The sequence below is a fragment of the Lampris incognitus genome, chromosome 5 (assembly GCF_029633865.1).
Source record: "Lampris incognitus isolate fLamInc1 chromosome 5, fLamInc1.hap2, whole genome shotgun sequence".
Lineage (NCBI taxonomy): Eukaryota > Metazoa > Chordata > Actinopteri > Lampriformes > Lampridae > Lampris > Lampris incognitus.
Window position 1 is genome coordinate 35,791,292 of NC_079215.1, and position 19,579 is coordinate 35,810,870.

At 43.5% G+C, this 19,579-nt stretch overlaps 1 protein-coding gene across 4 annotated transcripts in view; it reads right to left on the bottom strand.

The window, feature by feature from the left end:
* Positions 1-19,579, bottom strand: part of ctnna2 (catenin (cadherin-associated protein), alpha 2) — a 732,381-nt gene that overhangs the window by 595,703 nt on the left and 117,099 nt on the right. For 3 of the 4 annotated variants that reach the window (XM_056279505.1, XM_056279506.1, XM_056279504.1), the window contains exons 3-5: positions 10,298-10,464; positions 9,104-9,223; positions 7,242-7,508 (exon numbers count right to left, since the gene is read on the bottom strand). In XM_056279505.1, coding sequence (XP_056135480.1) covers positions 7,242-7,508; positions 9,104-9,223; positions 10,298-10,464 — 554 coding nt within the window. The remainder of the gene's footprint in view (positions 1-7,241; positions 7,509-9,103; positions 9,224-10,297; positions 10,465-19,579) is intronic. The other variant, XM_056279507.1, reaches the window with a different exon arrangement.

A 19,579-nucleotide genomic window follows, 5' to 3' on the forward strand; every position in this document is an offset into this window, starting at 1 on the left:
GAACTGAGTCGCTCTCATGTCCCCATTATCGCATAAATTCAGACTGCTGCAGGTGAAAGATTGAATGGGGGTATTTGCCAAGAGACACTAAAATTTGTTCACCATAAATCAATACAGATCATCTCTCTTTCTGTCAAGCTGTATATCAGGCATCTTAATGTCTGCAGTTGACTCGTTCTGAACAACTTCTTACTGCCAGCGGAAAAGCATGGATTAGGTCATCCTCTCCTTGTCTTATTCATATGCTGCCCTTTATCCCCAGCTGTGGAGCAGTGTCTGGGTCCAGCATTTAGCATTTTTGTCTAACCTTTGTGTCAGTGACTCTACATGTTTGGGAGCGGGTGAAGGCAAGGTGCTCAAAGTCTTTGCCATTTTTAGTTCCCTGATGGGTTGGCCTGCATCGACCTTCAGAAAGATCCTTGGTTTGTTTTGTAACATCAGGACAGGGTGGAGAGAAAAGGCAAAGTGCCTTATCATGATAATATCAACCTTTACCCCGGTGGAGCACGTCCTCAGAGTTTAATTACAGACAATAGCACAGCACTTTAGGAAGCATCATGATGCACTAAGATGAGATCGCTTCACAGCAAGAAGGCGCTGGGTTCGAACCCCAGGGCTGTCCAATTTTGGGGGTCATCCCAGATCATTGTCTGTGTGGAGTTTGCATGTTCTCCCTGTGTCTGTGTGGGTTTCCTCCGGGTACTCCGGTTTCTGCCCACAGTCCAAAGACGTAGGTCAGGCAAATCGGCCGTACTAAAATTGTCCCTAGGTGTGAATGTGTCCGCCCTGTGATGGACTGGCGGCCTGTCTAGGGTGTCTCCCTGCCTGCCACCCAATGACTGCTGGGATAGGCTCCAGCATCCCATGACTCCGATTGGAATAAGTGGCTTGGATAAGGGATGGATGGATGTATGGATGATGCACAGAGATGAGATTGACTCCCAACACCGTGCTAAAACTACAAAATAACAAAAGAACCCTAATAGTAGGCGGTCTATATTCTGACAGATCTGCCTCCATGCCTTGTAGCACTTCCAGCGAGGGTGTCATGTGGAGTCTCAGTGAAAAGGAACTAGAAAAAGGAACCATTTAAGAACAAATAGAAAGGAGAGGAGTCAGTCAAGTGCCACAGCCAAAATTATCCGTTCTGTTCTGCAGTGAGGATAACTCATCTGCTAAACAACAGCACCTTAGTAACACAATCACAAGCCGCCACAGATCTAGTCTTTTAGGCATGGATTGATTTTTTCTTCAACCGGCCCTCTACCTGTGGTCCAACTAGCCGTTGATCCACTAGAGCTTCCACAATCAAAGGAAGAGGATTCATTCTCTAAACAACACTAGTCCAAAACAGATGGATGCCATCATGACACCGCATCATCCAGAGGGACTTCATTACTGAATACAAACTCTGTGTGTGTGTGTGTGTGTGTGTGTGTGTGTGTGTGTAGGACACATGAGTAGATGTATTATAGGGCAGGCACAAAACATGCAACATAAGGTAGGTGTGTGTGTGTGTGTGTATGGGTAAGAGAGAGAGTGCGTGCACATGCATCTGTGAGCATACAGTGTGCATGTATGTACACGTGCTCTGACATTGCTTTGTATATCAGGTCATTATTATTCTTGGTGGATCTGACCAGTGTGTTTCTCCATGGTGAGTTAGGGATTATCCATGAACCAGCCAAGCACAGAGGGCTGAGCAAAGGGTAATTTGTCTCATTATAATTTCTGTCCGTTTGCCTGCCAGCTTGAGCAAAATGATGTTGTTCTTTTGCTATTCTAGAATAAAATTTTTCTAGCTCTTTCTTCTCTCTGCTCCTCCCGACCCTCTTTTTTACATAAAACTGTTGCATGCAGAATGGAAGAGCAGGAGTTCAGGGAAAAAATTATAATGTGCTTCTTTCTAAGCCTGTTTAACACCACAGCTGTGGATTGTCTACTATTCCTACATCTAGATTTATATAATGTGCTAATGTCTGAACAACCTCTGGTAATTTCCCCTACGTGCAATTTCTCCACATTTATTTAAGTGTAAAAATATGGGCTACTTGCAGTGTCCAAGTGATACCACATGGGGTCCCTCACATACTGCTTTAAGCAATCCGACAGCCATTTGGGATGGACACATTCAATAACATCACACAACAAGATTGTCCCCCCCCATCAAAACATCTTATACAAAGCCACGTACGGAATGGACAAATCTGAAAACATCTGCAGTCACAACAAGAGGGGCTGAAGACATATGAACGAGTGTATATAAGCCGCACTCCAGAACCCACTTACAATACACATAAACGCATTATTCCTACCAGTAATTTATATTTGATCTTACCCAAGAAGCTCATATCTTTGGAAAGAGTATACTCATCATCTGATAACAGAGTCCATACTGCAACCTGTGTATTCCAGAGGTCATCACATAAATCACAGGTGTCACAGATATCTGCCATTATCCAAAACAGGGAAGTGCTCTCATCCTTCGGTTTCTTCAGTGACGTTTGTCAAAGACCCCGTGACCCTGCCTATTTTCTCCACAGAGCATCTCACAGTGCACTGACGTTAGTCCGAAGCCCTTCCCTCACCAGGGACAAATGTAATTACCGATTATAATTTGCCTTTACAGAGTCAGAGCCGCCTTTGTTTGCCACTGTATAATGTGCGAACAAGGAGTTTGACCCCCTTCATTTGTGCTAAAATGTTGTAAAATAATTGCAGTATATAACACCTAGTAGCCAGAAGAGTAAAAATGCAACACACCACATACAGGAAAGACAAAAGAATAACTGTCAAGCACAAGCGGACCTCTTATTTGTTTTTCTTATGAAATTATGTGTGTGGCAAAATATATTTGAATTATCAGTTTATTTTCATTAATGTCACCAAAACTCATGTTAAAAGTCATTTTGATCTGTGATTCATTCAGATCAGGGTATTAGTCATCAAAAAAAAAAAAGAAAAAAAAGTTTTGCCCCTTGTTCTCCCCAATTGTACTTCGCCAATTACCCCACTCTTCCAAGCTGTCTCGGCTGCTGCTCCAACCCCTCTGCCGATCTAGGGAGGGCTGCAGACTACCACAGGCCTCCTTTAATACATGTGGAGTGACCAGCCGCTTCTTTTCACCTGACAGTGAGGCGTTTCACCAGGGGGACGTAGTGCATGGGAGGATCACGCTATTCTCCCCCAGTTCCCCCTCCCCCCCAAACGGGAGCCAAGACTGACAAGAGGAGGCGCTAGTGCAGCGACTAGGACACATACACACATCCAGCTTCCGACCTGCAGACACAGCCAATTATGTCTGTAGGGACGCATGACTAAGCCAGGGGTAACTGGGGGATTCGAACCAGTGAGCTCCATGTTGGCCACGCCACCAAGACACCCCAGTCATCATTTTAAAGGCAAAACACATACTGGGGCTAAATAGAAATGATGAATATCTTAAAACATATAAATTATTTCTAATTCAGCAAGAAGTTATTTGTTACAGGGTGTTTTCCTTGTTTTATGAGCATGACAACTAGCTGATATGTTAATAAGTTAAATCCATCGACTCCCGTATTTTCACAATGTGTGTCTGGTGTGTGTCTGTGTGGGAGTCTATAAACGGCCAAACTAAAGCACTTGGGGCCTTCTTTTTGGAGGTTATTGGGGATGATGAGGGGCACCTAGAAAAAATAGCAGGAAATTAAAATTGTGCATAATATGCAGAATATGCATAAAATATGTGGAATCCCTTCATAATCCTGAGCAGTTCAACAAGATGGCGGGCTCTGGCTACGTCACACCTCGGCTCTTTCCGCTGTTCGCACAAACCTCGCGTTCTTAACGGGTTGCTGGATGGCGGTCGGAGACAGCGAGCAGCGTTGGAAATAGAGAGCGTCCGTGAAATAAGCCACAACGTAAGAGTCGCATTTGCATGGGTCGAGCACGGGCGTATATGGCGGCTGTCACGTGAAGTGAACTCAATAAAGTTGTCTGTTTTTGAATGTAAATCAGCGCGTGTGGGCGGTTTGAGTTTTGGCTGGTCTGACGAACAATAAAGTTGTCCGCTGTTGCGCGCGTGGAAGTGTCCGAGTGTCTTATCTGATGAATCACATTTAAAGGCCCAAACAAACTCGGGCGGAAAGTACGCGGAGCGGACTCCACGAGGAATGTCCGCAGTCATTTGGGCTTCCATAGTCGAGCGCACTTCCGCGTTGTAGTTTCCTGTAAAACTGTCCGTGAAACACTACATTACCCACAATGCTTGCGTGTTGTTTACACTTCTGTCATGGCGTCCGACACTGACGACGAGGAAGAGATGCTCTTGCCTGCTGGCTCTACAAGAAAATAAACTGAAGAGACGGTGGTATGTATCCTCTCTGTGATGTGTCGTACAGGTGTGGGTACTTTCGCACCTTCTACTCATATATTTTCGGAATGTGTGTGTGTGTGGTGTTAGTGTGTGTGTGTTAGTGTAGATAGCGGGACCGAAAACTAAAGCATTTATGATCCTAATTCTTTTGGAGGTGGTAGGTATTGTCTCAGAGAGTAAGGGAAAAATCCCAGAAAATTAAAATTATGCATTATTATGCATAAATATGCAAAATATGCATTTCTCTAAAAATGGCTAAAAACCACTTCTCGGTATTTCAGATGATTCTGAGCATTTGGGGGGAGGGAGTTGGAGTGGGGGGGGTTAGGGGCAGGGGGAAGGCGGTTAGCTGGCAGGATGAAGAGGAGGGAGATTTAGACGGGTGGATAGCTAATAAACGTCATGATCACCGCAACTTGGTTGCAGGTCACTTACTAGTAGAATCCATACTGTCAAAATGTTGGCTGTTTGTAACACTGGGTGCTTGTTATTACACCTATATTAATTAAAACTGATGTCAACATTGTTCACTTGCTTGCTTATTAACTGATTCTAGAATTTTGTTTATTATTAGCTGGTTTGAATATGATAATCAGCTCAAAACTAAAACATAAATATTACTAGACTGAACAAACTGCCACTAAAATATCCTCGTCGTCACACTGGATTCACTGTCACTATATGGCCTCTAGATGGCGGCAGATAATAACACTATATTTGTTAGTTTTTCTAAACGTGATAAGAAAATTCTTTCAGGGAAACATTTGGCATGTGCAATCAATCTGCAGCCAAAAATCAAAATTCTAATTGTGTGTGTGTGTGTGTGTGTGTGAAAACAAGGCTAGAGACTGCATTTCAATTGTCATAGCCCAAACAAATTAGTACATAAAAGTATGCAATCATTATGCCCCATGAACTCCCAAATTATTGTGCGTCATGTGGAAGAGGATTTGGCATGGTCACTTTCATATGCAGAATTGGAGGAAAAAAAAAGTTGGCAACAGAATGACATTGATATAAGAGGTGTGAATCTTCACTGGCCTCATGGTTCAATTACGATTCACCTGACAACGATTCAAGTGCTCAATGCATCTTGATGCATCTCAATGTATCGCATCCTCAGTTTTCTATATACTGCATATGGCTACTTTTTCATCAATTAATACAAGCAGTCCGATAAATCTGAGCTCCCTTTTTAATTAGAAGTATTTTCAAACATCAGACAACAGCAGCCTATAATATAAAAAGCTGCATCTTTTCAATACAAGTATCTGTGTGACCCACCTCAATACATCAACATTACAAAAACAAAACATAAATCCTTCTGCAGTGCATTACAAGTGTGCTGTAATCTACAAAAATAATAATAAGGTTTTCACATAGCAGCTCTAAGAAAGGACACTTCCTGAATGTGGCAAATATCAAAAACTCCATGGAGAGGTGCAGGTAACCCGCTGAACCCCCCTCGTAATGAGTATCAGGGATCGGCGGAGGGCAGATACACGCAGCCCCTGACATCTCAGGGCATCACGGACCTGTTATTATTGCTCAGTCTCGCATGGTTGAACACCACTTGTCAATCTAAGAAGTTGGACTAATGACCGCATGGGGCCGTGTAACTAGTTAAAATGCCGGGGTCGTTTGTTATCGGAATTAACAACACAGATTGCTTCACCAACAAAGAATGGCCATACACCATCACTCCCAGAATCAAGAAAGGGCTATCAATCAGTTAGTCCTTTCCGTGTCCGGCCAGCTGAAATTTCCCGTGTTGAGTCAAATAAAGCTGAAGGCTCCATTCCTGGTGGGGCTCTTCCATCACTTCCTTTAAGCTTCAGCTTTGCAACCATACTCCCTCCCAAACCCAAAGACTTTGGTTTCCCGGATGCTGCTGAGCTGGTCATGGGTATAACGCCGCCGGATCGCTAGTCAGCATTGTTTATGGTCAGAACTATGTCGGTAAATCAACAATCAACATTAGTAGGCTATAATTTTGTATGATTATGTTCTGTCACTCCTTGTTGCAGAATTGTCCACATTCGCATGATGATGCATCTTAAGAATCGAGAAATGTCCAAACCTCTAATTTATATGCACATAAAATATCATGCAAAAATCCAGATGAAACACCATCATTGAGATATAAACAAAAACAAAAAAAAACTCACAGAACAAGACAAAATGTGAGGTTTTGTGCATGCATATACGTCATTGTGTGCATTTGTGTGTGAAAGCAAACAAGTTTGTTTACAGTGTCATGTCAGTATGAAAATTTCTACATGCTCTATTCGAAATCATGAAAATTATAAATGAATGATTCCTAACTATTGTATTTCCCGGACTACACATCACACTGGAGTATAAGGCACACTCAGCCAAAAAAAAGCATTGTTGCAAGGGGGAAAAAAACATATAAGTCGCTTTGGTGTATATGTCGCATTTACATGGTGATACAGTATTTCCAATTGCGTCACAAGATTAAACAGTGCCATCTAGTGGTCTTAGTTGAAATACAGTGTCCAGGAAATACTAAGCATGTGGTTTATCATGCTGTGTGCACATGAAAGCGGTTTCAAACGAAGTCATAAATGGGAGTGTGGTCATTAGAAGGTCCTCTTCCCTACAGCTAATAAAGTAAACTGTTTATTTACTGCTGGGGTGTCTTACTTTGAAAGGCTATGGGAATACGGCTGTAAAACCAGGAATCATCGCTAACACTGCAGGCCCTTTTGTTTTTTCTGTCAACATCAGTCAAATGTACATTTATATCGCCACAGGAGGAAACTTGACTCTATTCAAGCAACTGAGTATTATCACCGGTGAATAGAAACTTATAGCGTGAAACAAGCATGACAGAAATACAAAGGAAACTTTGGTGACTTACATCAAACTCATTGAGGGCAGCAGCCAGCTCACCGATGCCGGCATGGCCATGCTTCTCGTCAGTGGGCGAGGTGGCCTGGGCAGCGCTGGAGATTCCTCCTATCGCCTCCTGCACCTGCTTGAACACATAGTCTCGGTTGGCGCGCGTGGCTGCCACATCAGGGTGGCGCAGGAAGGCCTGAGAGGCAGTGTACAACATGGTGGCGTTTTTCTTCAGGGCCCCTCGTGCCGCAGCCATTTCATCCCGACACTGAGGGTCTTTCAGCTCCTAATGAAAGGCAGAATATTCCAGACAGGCCAGTATTCCAGTTAACAATTGTTTGTGGTTAATTTCCAAAGAAGATTTGAACTATGGAAATAACAGAATACAAGAGAGCCCTGCGCCATATTCAGAAGCACACATTTTAAAGGGTTTATCAACAACAGGCATTCCAGACTAACCATAAAGAGATTCATGTCAGATTATTTAGAGCAACACAATTACTGGCTTAACAGTGGCTAGAGATCTGTAATTAGCCAGGGGGATTAATCCATATAGTTCAGTGTACTTGCCAATTAAACAAATTGAGGGGTTTTATTTACCTCAGCCTTCATGATATGCAAAGGTTTGATGAAACTCATGAAACTGTTCTTTGTGCTGCAGCCCCCAGGGTGTGACTCATTATAAACTGGCCCAAAAGACTGCAGTGTTCATTTATGTGGCCGTGTGGGGCCATATTTTCATTTCCATTCCATGCTGACAGCCCCCCCACAACAGTACACCACCATCTGCTGGCCAGCTCTTAAAATGAGTGGTGTCAAGGCTAGTTTGAGACTGTTGGGAGATGTTTGCACCATTTGACAGGTCAAACAGAGATTAGAAAATTCTATCAATCTCAATGCACATGCAGAGATGCACTGCTCTGGAGTGCAAGGAGTGCTGCAGAACATCCACACTCCTTTTTGCATACAGTGATGTGTTTTATTGAGCCCAGTGAATTTTAACATTTCCTCATTAAGGGACACACATCATAAAATCAAATGAAGCCAAAATAAACATCAAGCTGCAATTAAAGTGCAATCTTGAAGACTCCGGTTGTGTTCTTTTTTTGGCATATTCTTCCCAGGAGACAGCCGCCACAACATTGAAACACAGAGTGTTTGTTCTACCTACCCTCTCTGGTGGAACAAGCACTTGCTGGGTGACATAAATAAAACAGGTCACACTACCTGTGCGATGCTTGGCATTTTTGGCAGGACTGTGGGCTTTGTAACACAGTTGTTGCAAATGCAGATGGTTTTACGTTTTGATTCGAGCTCAGCTTATCTATGCTAATCAACATAATAATAATAATAATAATAATAATAATAATGACTGCTAGGATAGAATCCAGCATCCCTGTGACCCTTAGAGCAGGATAAGCAGTTTGGATAATGAATGCATGAATGAATGAATGAATGAATGAATGAATGAATGAATGAATGAACAACAATCATGATAATACTAATAACTTTATTTTAATAGCACTTTTCTAAAACAACATGAAGTCATTCAGCACTAATGTGTCCTGTAGTGTTCAATACTATCTTCTTCACTGGAAGAAATTCTCACTATTTTATTGATTTCTGAGGTATGTAGAACTTTGTGTGTGTGTGTGTGTGTGTGTGAGAGAGAGAGAGAGCGAAGGGTTTGTGTGCATGTGTATGAGTGTGTATGCGCATGCAGCACAGAGAAAAACAGAAACAGAGTGAGCGTGTGCTCCTGCGGTGGCCATTTCTCACGGGACAGAACTTCATACTACATATGCATTAGTGACACTAGAGGGCGAGTCAGGAGCATTTTAAGCTAACGGAAGGAGACAGTAGATGGCTGCCCTCGTTTACCTGCTGTCTTCGGGCAGCTACATAGTTCAGCTTCACCATCTCCTTCCCAAACTCCTTAAAGCGATTGGCTAGGTCCTGCTCGTTGGTCGCATTCTTCACTCCCTCCAGGGCCTCTTCCACCTGCCACACACACAAAAATGCATGCACAAATAAGCACACAGGGACAAAATACAGACACATACAAGCACATACGTGCACAAACACGCAAACACATGGACACACACACACGGACACACACACACATGTTTATGCACACACATAAAACACATTTGTGACTATCCAAATACCCAGTGGCCATAACTAAAAATAACTGCATGGCTTCCAGCTGGTTAACAAGTCTTTAGTGATAAATGTGGAGAGAGAAATACGTAATAAACAATTAGATTCTTTGAATGGTGCAAATAAAAATAAATTTTCCCTCCAATGTAATTGCACCCAGGCTGAAAACAGACAGTGGCCATTAACATACAAGTTTAAAAAATGGACCCCATTTCAGCTATCTCCATCCCAGTGCAGGCCCATTCTTATTCTAAACTACTCTCAGTCTCTAATGGAAGTGCCAAGCAAGCCATAATGAGAAAGAAAGAAGGGGAGAGATAACTTTTATGTGGCCTTTGATGGCAGGGCTTACACTGGCAGCTGTTAAGCCCCTCTATGGACATCAAAAATGAAATCGGTGCACATGTGCATAAGCATGTGAATGAAAGTAGAAAGAGAAAAAGTTGAAGGGACACAAGCAAGGATGTGTTAGTTGTGTATGTGTGAGACTGCTTGAAATCCTACCACTGCTTATTTTGATTGCTGGTAACTTTAAATAATGTCCCTCTTGAGGACCTAACCGACTTTCTAAATCTGGGGATTAGGTACGATAGTGGTGTGTTTTCAATCATACCATGGCAACAGGGCTATCAGATGTGTGCTTGCTGGATACTCCTCTATACCTTATCTATATGCTAATGCAGAGCTGGGAATGAAAGGGACTGGTAATACTGTGGATTACCACAACATCCTGGTGGAATAACCAGTGGAGACAGCCAGACTCCTTGCCACAGCATCTGACCAACCACAAAGCCACTTAAAGTGTGCATGAGAGAGCAATAACCGCTCAGGAGAATGTTGATTCAAACACTTTATGTGGCGTGAGACTCGAGCTAAATAAGTTAGCATAGATGGGTTGTTGTTGTTTATACTTACAATTTTAAGATGTGCCAGCAGCCGCATGACATCGGCCATGTCGGCAAGGATGAGCAGGCGGGTGACAGCTGACAGTAGAGCCCGGGCGGCCCTCACCATGGTGCCGCGCTTCACTGAGGAGCACGGGTCATCGGCAAACTCAGAGGAGGCAATACGCATTGTCTCACCTGGAGAGAGAAAGAGAGAGAGCAAGAGAGAGAGAGAGAGAGAGAGAGAGAGAGAGAGAGAGAGAGAGAGAGAGAGAGAGAGAGAGAGAGAGAGAGAGAAAAGAGGAGCAATAATAATGTGATGATTTATTGTTTCTTCACTAGGAAGTTTTCATCTTTGCCTCTCAACCACAAGACCCAGGCATGAGTCCTCTATTAAGTCCCACAGGCCAGCTCCTATATCTCGCCCTGCCTGCACTCTGACATCCCCAAGGACCAGAGCAAGCCAAAATGAGATTTCTCTGGATATCTCTGGAGATCTCTGTGTCCCAAGAAGCCTGTTAGCGTTTGTTGATTCATGTAAAACAAATACATAGAACCTATTGCAGTTGTTCCAGGTGTAACATGACACTAAATCCTTAGGGACTGGAATGAAAGCAGCCAAGGACAAAGTAAAGCAAGCACATAAAAAGGAAATGCACACAAAGATGGGGTAGGCACTCTGAGCACGCACGCACACACACACACCTATACAGGCTATTGCTATGTGCAGCCATAACTCTGTCTGGCCCGGTAATGAGCTAGTAGAGAGTGACGGTTCTGAGTGCCTGATTATCGAGTCTCTCTGCAGTTGGAAATCAGCATCTATAATTTAATCAGGACAGCACATAGGCAGGTGAGATGACGAGCTCAGGGTGACATGGAGGAGGTAATCTTTTTAAAGAGGGTGTGGTACAATGACCTTCACTAGGAGAAACACACTGGTTGGCTGAAGGTGCACCATGTTCACAATTAGCCTGTTTACCACCACCACCAACAGAAAGGATTTGTGTAAGTGTAAGAGCCATGTTGTGTGTGGACCACGAGACTATTTTAAATGTGCCGTTTGGAAAAAGGGACCTTCAGAACGTTTCATTGACTCAAAGCTCGAGGTGGTAGCATCCGTGACCTTAAGACCACCTCACTAATCACAGAGGTACCAAGGGATACAAAAAAGGAGCTGCAAAATAATTACTATTTATAGCTTAAATTGATCATATACAAGAATGGTTAACCAATGATAGATAGATGTATAGATAGCTAGATAGATGGATAAATAGATAGACAGACAGATAGATAGATATAGATCGTGTTTGTTGACTAACAACCTGTCTTGGACAGGCCTATTAACCATGTCATTCAATACATTTTGTGAAATGTGCTGGGATGGAGAACATGAGGAAAATAGAGGTGTCACTGTGACAGAGGGGCTTGCTCAGCAGCTCATTCAGTTGTTTAGCCAATGTCAGGGAGGAAGACAATAAGCCTCAGATCACTTCTAGTGCTGGAAGTTTCCAAGCCTTAGAAGTGTGAACCATTGGCTTTTACTGGAGTTTCTGGGAGGACGGGGAGATGATATGGAGGTGTAGCGGTGAGGGGAGAAGTTTTGGGGTGCTATTACCTTATACATTATATTGTCGTTCTGACAAAGTGCTTGCTGGTGATCAAACCTACAATAAATGCCTCTATTGATCTCAGAAGACTACTGTGATTGCAGCTCAGTCTGACAACCTCCCTGTTTAAGTTGCAGAATATTGTTTGTTGTGTAATGAAGTTACAAAACCAAACGAAGTTACACCATTTTAAGTCCCCCTCCTGTCATGTTTAAGACATACAAAATGCTCTGCTTGAAATAATAAATAGTCTGATGTGTTTTTTCTGCAAAATAAGTTCAATTATCTAGTTAAAATCCTGAAAATTACATCTACTCCTCCCTCGTAAAAAAAAATAAATCCAGAATCTAGGAATATGCAAATTATCCCCACCCTCAATTTAAATCTACCCCCCCCCGCAGTGTTCATCAAACACTAACTTCTGCTTGTTTTCTGTTTTGCTTGCTACTGTACACTACACAATAGCAAGTGGTACTATAGGAGTAATTCAGCCGTGCATGTTCAAACGGGAAACCAATTCCGAAGAAGCAAATTGGACAGGGTCGCTGTGGCTTGTTAGCGCCAGCGGAGAGGAGGCGGCAAGTTGATGCGATTGTGCAGCCTTCATCCTCCCCACTGAGCCTCTGGTGTGCTCTCTAGGCCGAGAATGGCAAGCGGAGCCTCACCACCACCGCCACACCGGGCGGAGGTGAATGTGCCAGACGACCGAGACAGACGGAGAGAGATAATGTTGTGCCACAGACAGTGCCAGCTGGGGCCGCCGTCGAGTGGCTGTCACCCTGAGAAAGCAATGCCGGGGAAGGGAGGGAGGGGAGCAAGGTGGGCCGGGGAAAGACTGGGAAAGCTCTCCGTGCCTGTGGCCGGCTCTGTCTACTTCTCATTACTGTATGTATGTGACATAATAAATATAACTGTGACTGATAATATTTGCCTCCGTCTCTCTGTCCAACCCCCCTCGTGGCAACAGACTCGCCACAGTTGCGTACAAGTGGACGTATCAGACTGTGTTATCCATCAGCTAATAAAGTGTTTCTAATGTGAGATAAACCTTGGTCCCGCTCGCCAGCTCTGACAAGTTATCTACCTTTTGAAGATAAACACTCAATGCGCCATGAGGAATAAACGCTTTGATGATCATACAAAGTCTCTGTCGAAATAGAAGGAAAAATAAATATACTGGTTGACCAACACATCGGCTCATACTTACTGTGTCCCCAGGATAAATGGATAGCACAGCGCCGGGCTTCAATATGAGTTTTGTGGCAAAACCCACCTGTTTTTGTGATACATTTTCAAAAGAGTGCTCTTAAAAATGGCTACTGCAAACTCACGTTTTCTCTGGAAGTTTGGCTGGGATGTTAAGATTTTTCCAAATAAACTGCACCCATTTCTCTTGGATTTTCAGATCCTTTGGTAATAAATGAAGGCTCACCGTTTCTCCTTTTGTAAATTTGCAGCAGAAAGCAAAACTTAAAGCTGGCAACATTAACGACACCACTTCTCTGGCTCGCAGTGCTGAAGCGGGTGCACATAATGGTATGTGAAATGATACGTAACCAATCCCGTTACTGAACACCACCTCGCCCATGAATGGTTCCTTAGGTTTGGGACGTATGAAACCCTGCCTGTCTGAATCATCCCCCCCCTTTTTTCTACCCAATTGTACCTGTCCAATTATCCCACTCTTCCGAGCCATCCCAGTCGCTGTTCCACCCCCTCTGCCGATCCATGGAGGGCTGCAGACTACCATGTCTCCTTCGATACATGTGGAGTCACCAGCCGCATCTTTTCACCGGACAGTGAGGTGTGTAGCCAGGGGGATGTAGCACGTGGGAGGATCACATTATTCCTCCCAGCCCCCCCACCACCACCCGAACAGGCGCCCCCAACCGACCAGAGGAGGCACTAGAGCAGCAATGAGGACACATACCCACATCCAGCTTCCCACCCACAGACACAGCCAATTGTGCCTGTAGAGAGGCGCCACCAAGCCGCAGGTAACATGGGGATTCGAACCGGCAATCCCCGTGTTAGTAGGCAACGGAATAGACTGCTATGCTACCCGGACACCCTAGACTGTTTTGTTGAGTCTGTCCTTGGTACACTACGTTTTCAAAGTAGATATGCTCAGCCATGGCATCGACTGCTTATTTTGCTCCTGATATGTCTTATAACAGTACCCTAACACCACATGCACATGTTAACGTGGTGATTTTCATTGAAGGGGCTCTTTAAATCATAAAACAGGAATTTAGAAACGGGCTATTTTGTCTTTTTGTTCCGATTAGTGCATATGAGAGGATTCCATCGAAATTTACCTGACAGAAAATGTGCATCATAGGGACAGGAAGCCAGGGTACTTTGTAGTCACCTCCTGTAACTATGTGTGTGTGAGTGAGAGAGAGAGAGAGAGAGAGAGAGAGAGAGAGAGAGAGAGAGAGAGAGAGAGAGAGAGAGAGAGAGAGAGAGAGAGAGAGAGAGAGAGAGAGAGAGAGAGAGAGAGAGAGAGAGAGAGAGAGAGAGAGAGAGACTGCTCGCACACGAGTAGCTGTGTATCAGCAGGAGAGAGTTCTGTAGGGTACAAAGAATTTATTTTCCATTCAAACATGCCAAATCTCTCTGTAACAGTAGCTGCTTAATAGGATAAGAAATGTGAGGATTTCAGTTTCATTTGCTGATCTGTTATGGATCTGCTATGGACTCTTTTAGTATGCTTTTTAGTTCAAGGTCAGCTTGTCCTGGGCATCGCAGTTGATCATTTGCGACATGAAGGAGAGAGATTTGCAGGTAACAAGTACAAGTAACAATGTACAAGTCCTGCCCACAAGCATAAACACCAACAGAGACAAGCTAAGCGAATTTAAAGTAGAACCTTCAGTCTACAAGCACATTTCATTTGTTGCCAATAATTGAACAATGGCTTACACACAATTGTGGAAATGATAGATCTCTACATCCATCTTCATGCAGCCTATGCTGCGGACCTACAGGCCACTGATCAATTTCACGCCTCAGAAGACCTGGGCATGGGCATTGTCTCATTCAGTCTTTAACAACACCACTGGCCAAGTGGAACAGACAATGCCGGATAAGGAATATGGGTTGAACATTTCCACACAGTTTCTACTCAGTCTCTCTGGTGACAATGGTATTGAACATGGGGTCCAATTCCATTCCGGAGACAAATGTGTGACTTGTGTTGGGGCTCATTGGCTTCCACTCAGTGCAGAGGAGAGAAACACAACCAAAAACAATTTGTCACAATTCGTTTAGGATGGGGTGTTAATGTCTGTCCAGCAGCTTTGGTGTGACCATGTGTAAAACGGCACAGTAGTTGCTTGTGAGACGGCCATCTGAGCGGAGCTAAAAGGCAGCAGGGCGCCTCGCCAGCGAAGACAGTCGAAGCTTTAACGACACGTAACTGTGGGGTAAACAACTCGGGGAATCAAAGTCGTTACTCTTGCCAAAGCTGACGGCACCACAGTAAAGCCCAAAGCAAATGGGTTTCAATCAGGAATCTTTGATGTCTCCCCCCCCCCCCCCCGACTCCATTAGCTGCCTTCATCTGTTGCAAATACATTTACCCTATTACTCCTGCCAGCTCTGCAGTCAAGAACTGAGAACTAAGATCTGGTGTCTAAAAGTGTGTGTGTGGCTCTCCACAGCCACATGAGGTATTCGTTGCCGTTTAACATGATCATGCTATCATTATAGTTTGTGTTGCCATGTAGCTTCACTACTTTTTTTTTCTGTGAAAAACCTTCTATTTAGCTAATTAATCATATTCTGATTGTTCGGTCTTGATGCATGCTCAATAATGCAGGTAAGAAAATCAAATAGGGTTGAATCAGTTCATCTGGATACAACGTTTAATGACATATGTTTCATCTCTCAACTAAGTGACATCTTAAGTCTAAACTGACTGCAGGTATCCCCACCCTTATAAACAGTACAGCTGCATAACGACTGAAACCAATGACCAGTTTCATGGTCCATACTCCATGAAACTTGTCACCGGTTTCGGTTGTTATACATCTATCGCCACATTACAAAGCTGTGATTGCAGCATTCCCAAATCCTCTGTGAATAGTACACATGGCCATTGAAACTCTAGTTAATGGTCACACCCATATTTGCATATCAAACTGGTCGTTGGTTTCGGTCGTTATGCAACTATTGTACTGTACTGTTTATAAGGGTGGGGATATCTGCAGTTAGTTTAGACTGAAGATATCCAACACTACATCACAATACGTACGTGTCAGAGGACACGTTTTTGCGAGAGCGAAATACGTGTATATGGACACGTATTAGTTGCCACTGGGGCCGCAATCCCGTCTTCTGGCCACTGGGGGCGCAATCCTGTCTTCTAGGTCAGTGGTTCTCAACCTTTTTGGGGTCCTGGACCCCCTGCGTATTTTTGATCTACCCTGAGGACCCCTCCACCTGATCTTGGGGGAGGGGGGTTGCAATTTGATAGAAACAGTAGAATTGCATTTTAAATTGCATCATAGCATTTATTCACTCTTTGGGGCAAAAATAAGAGCTTTCAGTTAGAACTTAGATATAGTTAACAAAACAGAATTCTTATGCAGTAACTTTCAGATGTATGTAACAAAACAGAATATGTATTCAGTAACTTTCAGATATATGTAACAACAGAATTTTTATGCAGTTACTTTTAACAATGCAAACAGGAGCGAGATCTCTTATTAAAATACAATAAATTACACTTGTGAAACAGATGTAATTAGAGAAAAAAGTCCTGTTACCCTTTATAGTTTAGGTAGATAAAGGTCTCAGTCACATTTGAGTAAAATAATCCTATTTCTACAAATGTCATAGGATCTTTTTTTAAAGATATTTTATTTTCACGGACCCCTTGCAATTACACCACGGACCACTAGGGGTCCGCGGACCCCGGGTTGAGAAACACTGTTCTAGGTCTAGGCAGAGCTGTATCGGTCGGGATTCACCACAATTTCTCCACCACACAAGGTAATGTTACATCTAATACATATTTAAGTAAAATGTTAATTTAGACATCCTTTTTATAGAATTGGCTGTTGCCCCATAGCTAGATTTGCGCACCATTTTACCGGATTACAAATTCATCATTACCAGACTCCGATTGTTTTTCGGTAAATCGCATGCAAAATTGTGGGGACTAATTTATTGAGATTGCATTGACACTTCGTTTATTTAGCTTACATTTATTCAATTTAAATATAGTATCCACTCGCATATAACGTTAATATGACATGTACACGCATCATTAGGCTAATTTACCTAGCTACTTTCGTGAATACTGACAGGCAAATTTAGCTATGACTCACATATTAAGAACATTCGCTTTGCATCGCTCTGCCATCTTTGTTCAATATTTTTGACATTCTATTGCGTCATGACCATGGTCATGACAGACCTAGTAGGCTACAGGGCGCCCCTAGCGGCATCTGTGAGATACGTGTCAATGAACACGTATAAGTGACTTGCAGAAGCATGTCCACAGACACGTAAAGAGGGGGCAACCGGTCTGAGATATCACTTAGCTGAGTGATGAAACGTATGTCAATAAATGTTGTATCCAGATGAACTGATTCAACTTACTTTGATTTTTTTTCGAATAACTGAAAATATTTTTGCTATATCATGATTTTTATTGTAACAATTCCTTCATCAAATATGTCAAAAGACATTTTTCATACCGTTTTTAATTGCCATTTATACACTGTGTTCTTGTAAAATCTCCGTTATGTGCTGGCTCGAAGCCATACAAGTAATATCTGTAAACAGGCCATTCTAATCTTGAAATGGTGGGACAGGATCTGTGGGCTGCCATGGTGAAATACATTCAGTCCCATCCAGGCTGGACTGAAGGGAGCTGTGAGAATCCTTGAAAAGGGGATATTATGTCTGTGTCTCTCTGACAGTGCTAATGACTATCCCTCTATACTTTGAATCATCTCAGTCTGTATTTCATGACATTATCCCTATTGGGTGGCAAAAGAGGTCATCTGAAGCGATTTCTTTGTGCAACACTATAGTTATGCAAAATGAATGAAACAGAAAATGAGCCAGAGACATTCTTTTCTTTCCCCCCCCCCCCTTTTTCTCCCCAATTGTACTTGGACAATCACCCCCACTCTTCCGAGCTGTCCCGGGAGCTCTCCACCCCCTGTGCCGATCCAAGGAGGGCTGCAGACTACCACATGCCTCCTCAGATACATGTGGAGTTGCCAGCCGCTTCTTTTCACCTGACAGTAAGGAGTTTCACCAGGGGGACGTAGTACGTGGGAGGATCCTGCTATTTCCCCCAGTTCCCCCTCCCCCCTGAACAGGCACCGCAACCATCCAGAGGAGGCGCTAGTGTAACGACCAGGACACATACCCACATCTGGCTTCCCACCTGCAGACACGGCCAATTGTGTCTGTAGGGACACCCAACCAAGCCAGAGGTATTCGAACCAGAGATCCCCATATTGGTAGACAACGGAGTAGATTGCTACGCTACCCGGACGCCAGGAGCTAGAGACACTCTGAATACTGCAAGATATGGCATCATTTTTTCTAATTACCTCTTCATGTCTATAATTGATCCCTCCTTTTTCATTTAATCAATCTCACTGGCTCCACTTTTATGTACACCTGTTATTATCCCATGTTCTGCATCTGAATATGTTATGTGGATAATGAACAATCTGATTGGGACTTCTGTCTACTTTTTCTATGAGCTTTCATTGTATGAATGGTTTCAGTGTTGAGAATGGATCTCATTCCCTTGCATGCACTATGCAAATGAAATCAGTGGCTGGGAAACGGTCTATTGTGATCCCAAAATAAAAATGAAAATAAAAATAAAAGTAGTCAAATAAAGAATGTTTGAGAAAGAGCCATTTTCTTAAAAAATAAAAAAAAACTTTTGTTTGACTGTCCTTTAGCTGCCACCTTGTTTGAAGCTACTGTGACTATTGTCATAGTGATTTGTTCCCTGTTGTGGGAGGGGTTCATGGCAAAGTTGAGTGAGTCTGAATAAGTATCATTATGTTAAACACCAATCAGCCAAAACATGAAAACGACCTGAGACCATTGCCATCAGGGAATACGATTGCCATGAAGGGGTGCACTTGGTCTGCAATTATGTTTAGGTAGGTGGTACGTGGCAAAGTAACGTCCACATGAACGCCAGGACCCAAGGTTTCACAGCAGAACATTGCCCAGAGCATCACACTGCCTCCACCAGCTTGCCTTCTTCCCCTAGTGCATCCCGGTGCCATCTCTTCCCCAGGTAAACACATATGCACCCGGCCATCCACATGATGTAAAAGAAAATGTGATTCATTAGACCGGGCCACCTTCTTCTATTGCTCCATGGTCCAGTTCTGACGTTCACGTGCCCATCGTAGGCACTTTTGCCGGCCATCATGGGCACTCTGACTAGTCTTAGGCTACAAAACCGCATATACAGTAAACTGGGACTCACTGTGTGTTCTGACACCTGTCTATCATAGCCAGCATGAACTTTTTCAGCAATTTGCCTTACAGTAGCTCTTAATTTGGATCAGACCAGACGTGCTACCCTTGCTCCCCAAGCGCATCAGTGAGCCTTGGGCACCCATTCCCTGTCACTGGTTCACCAGTTATCCTTCCTTGGACCGCTTTTGGTAGGTACGGACCACTGCATACCGGGGACATCCCACAAG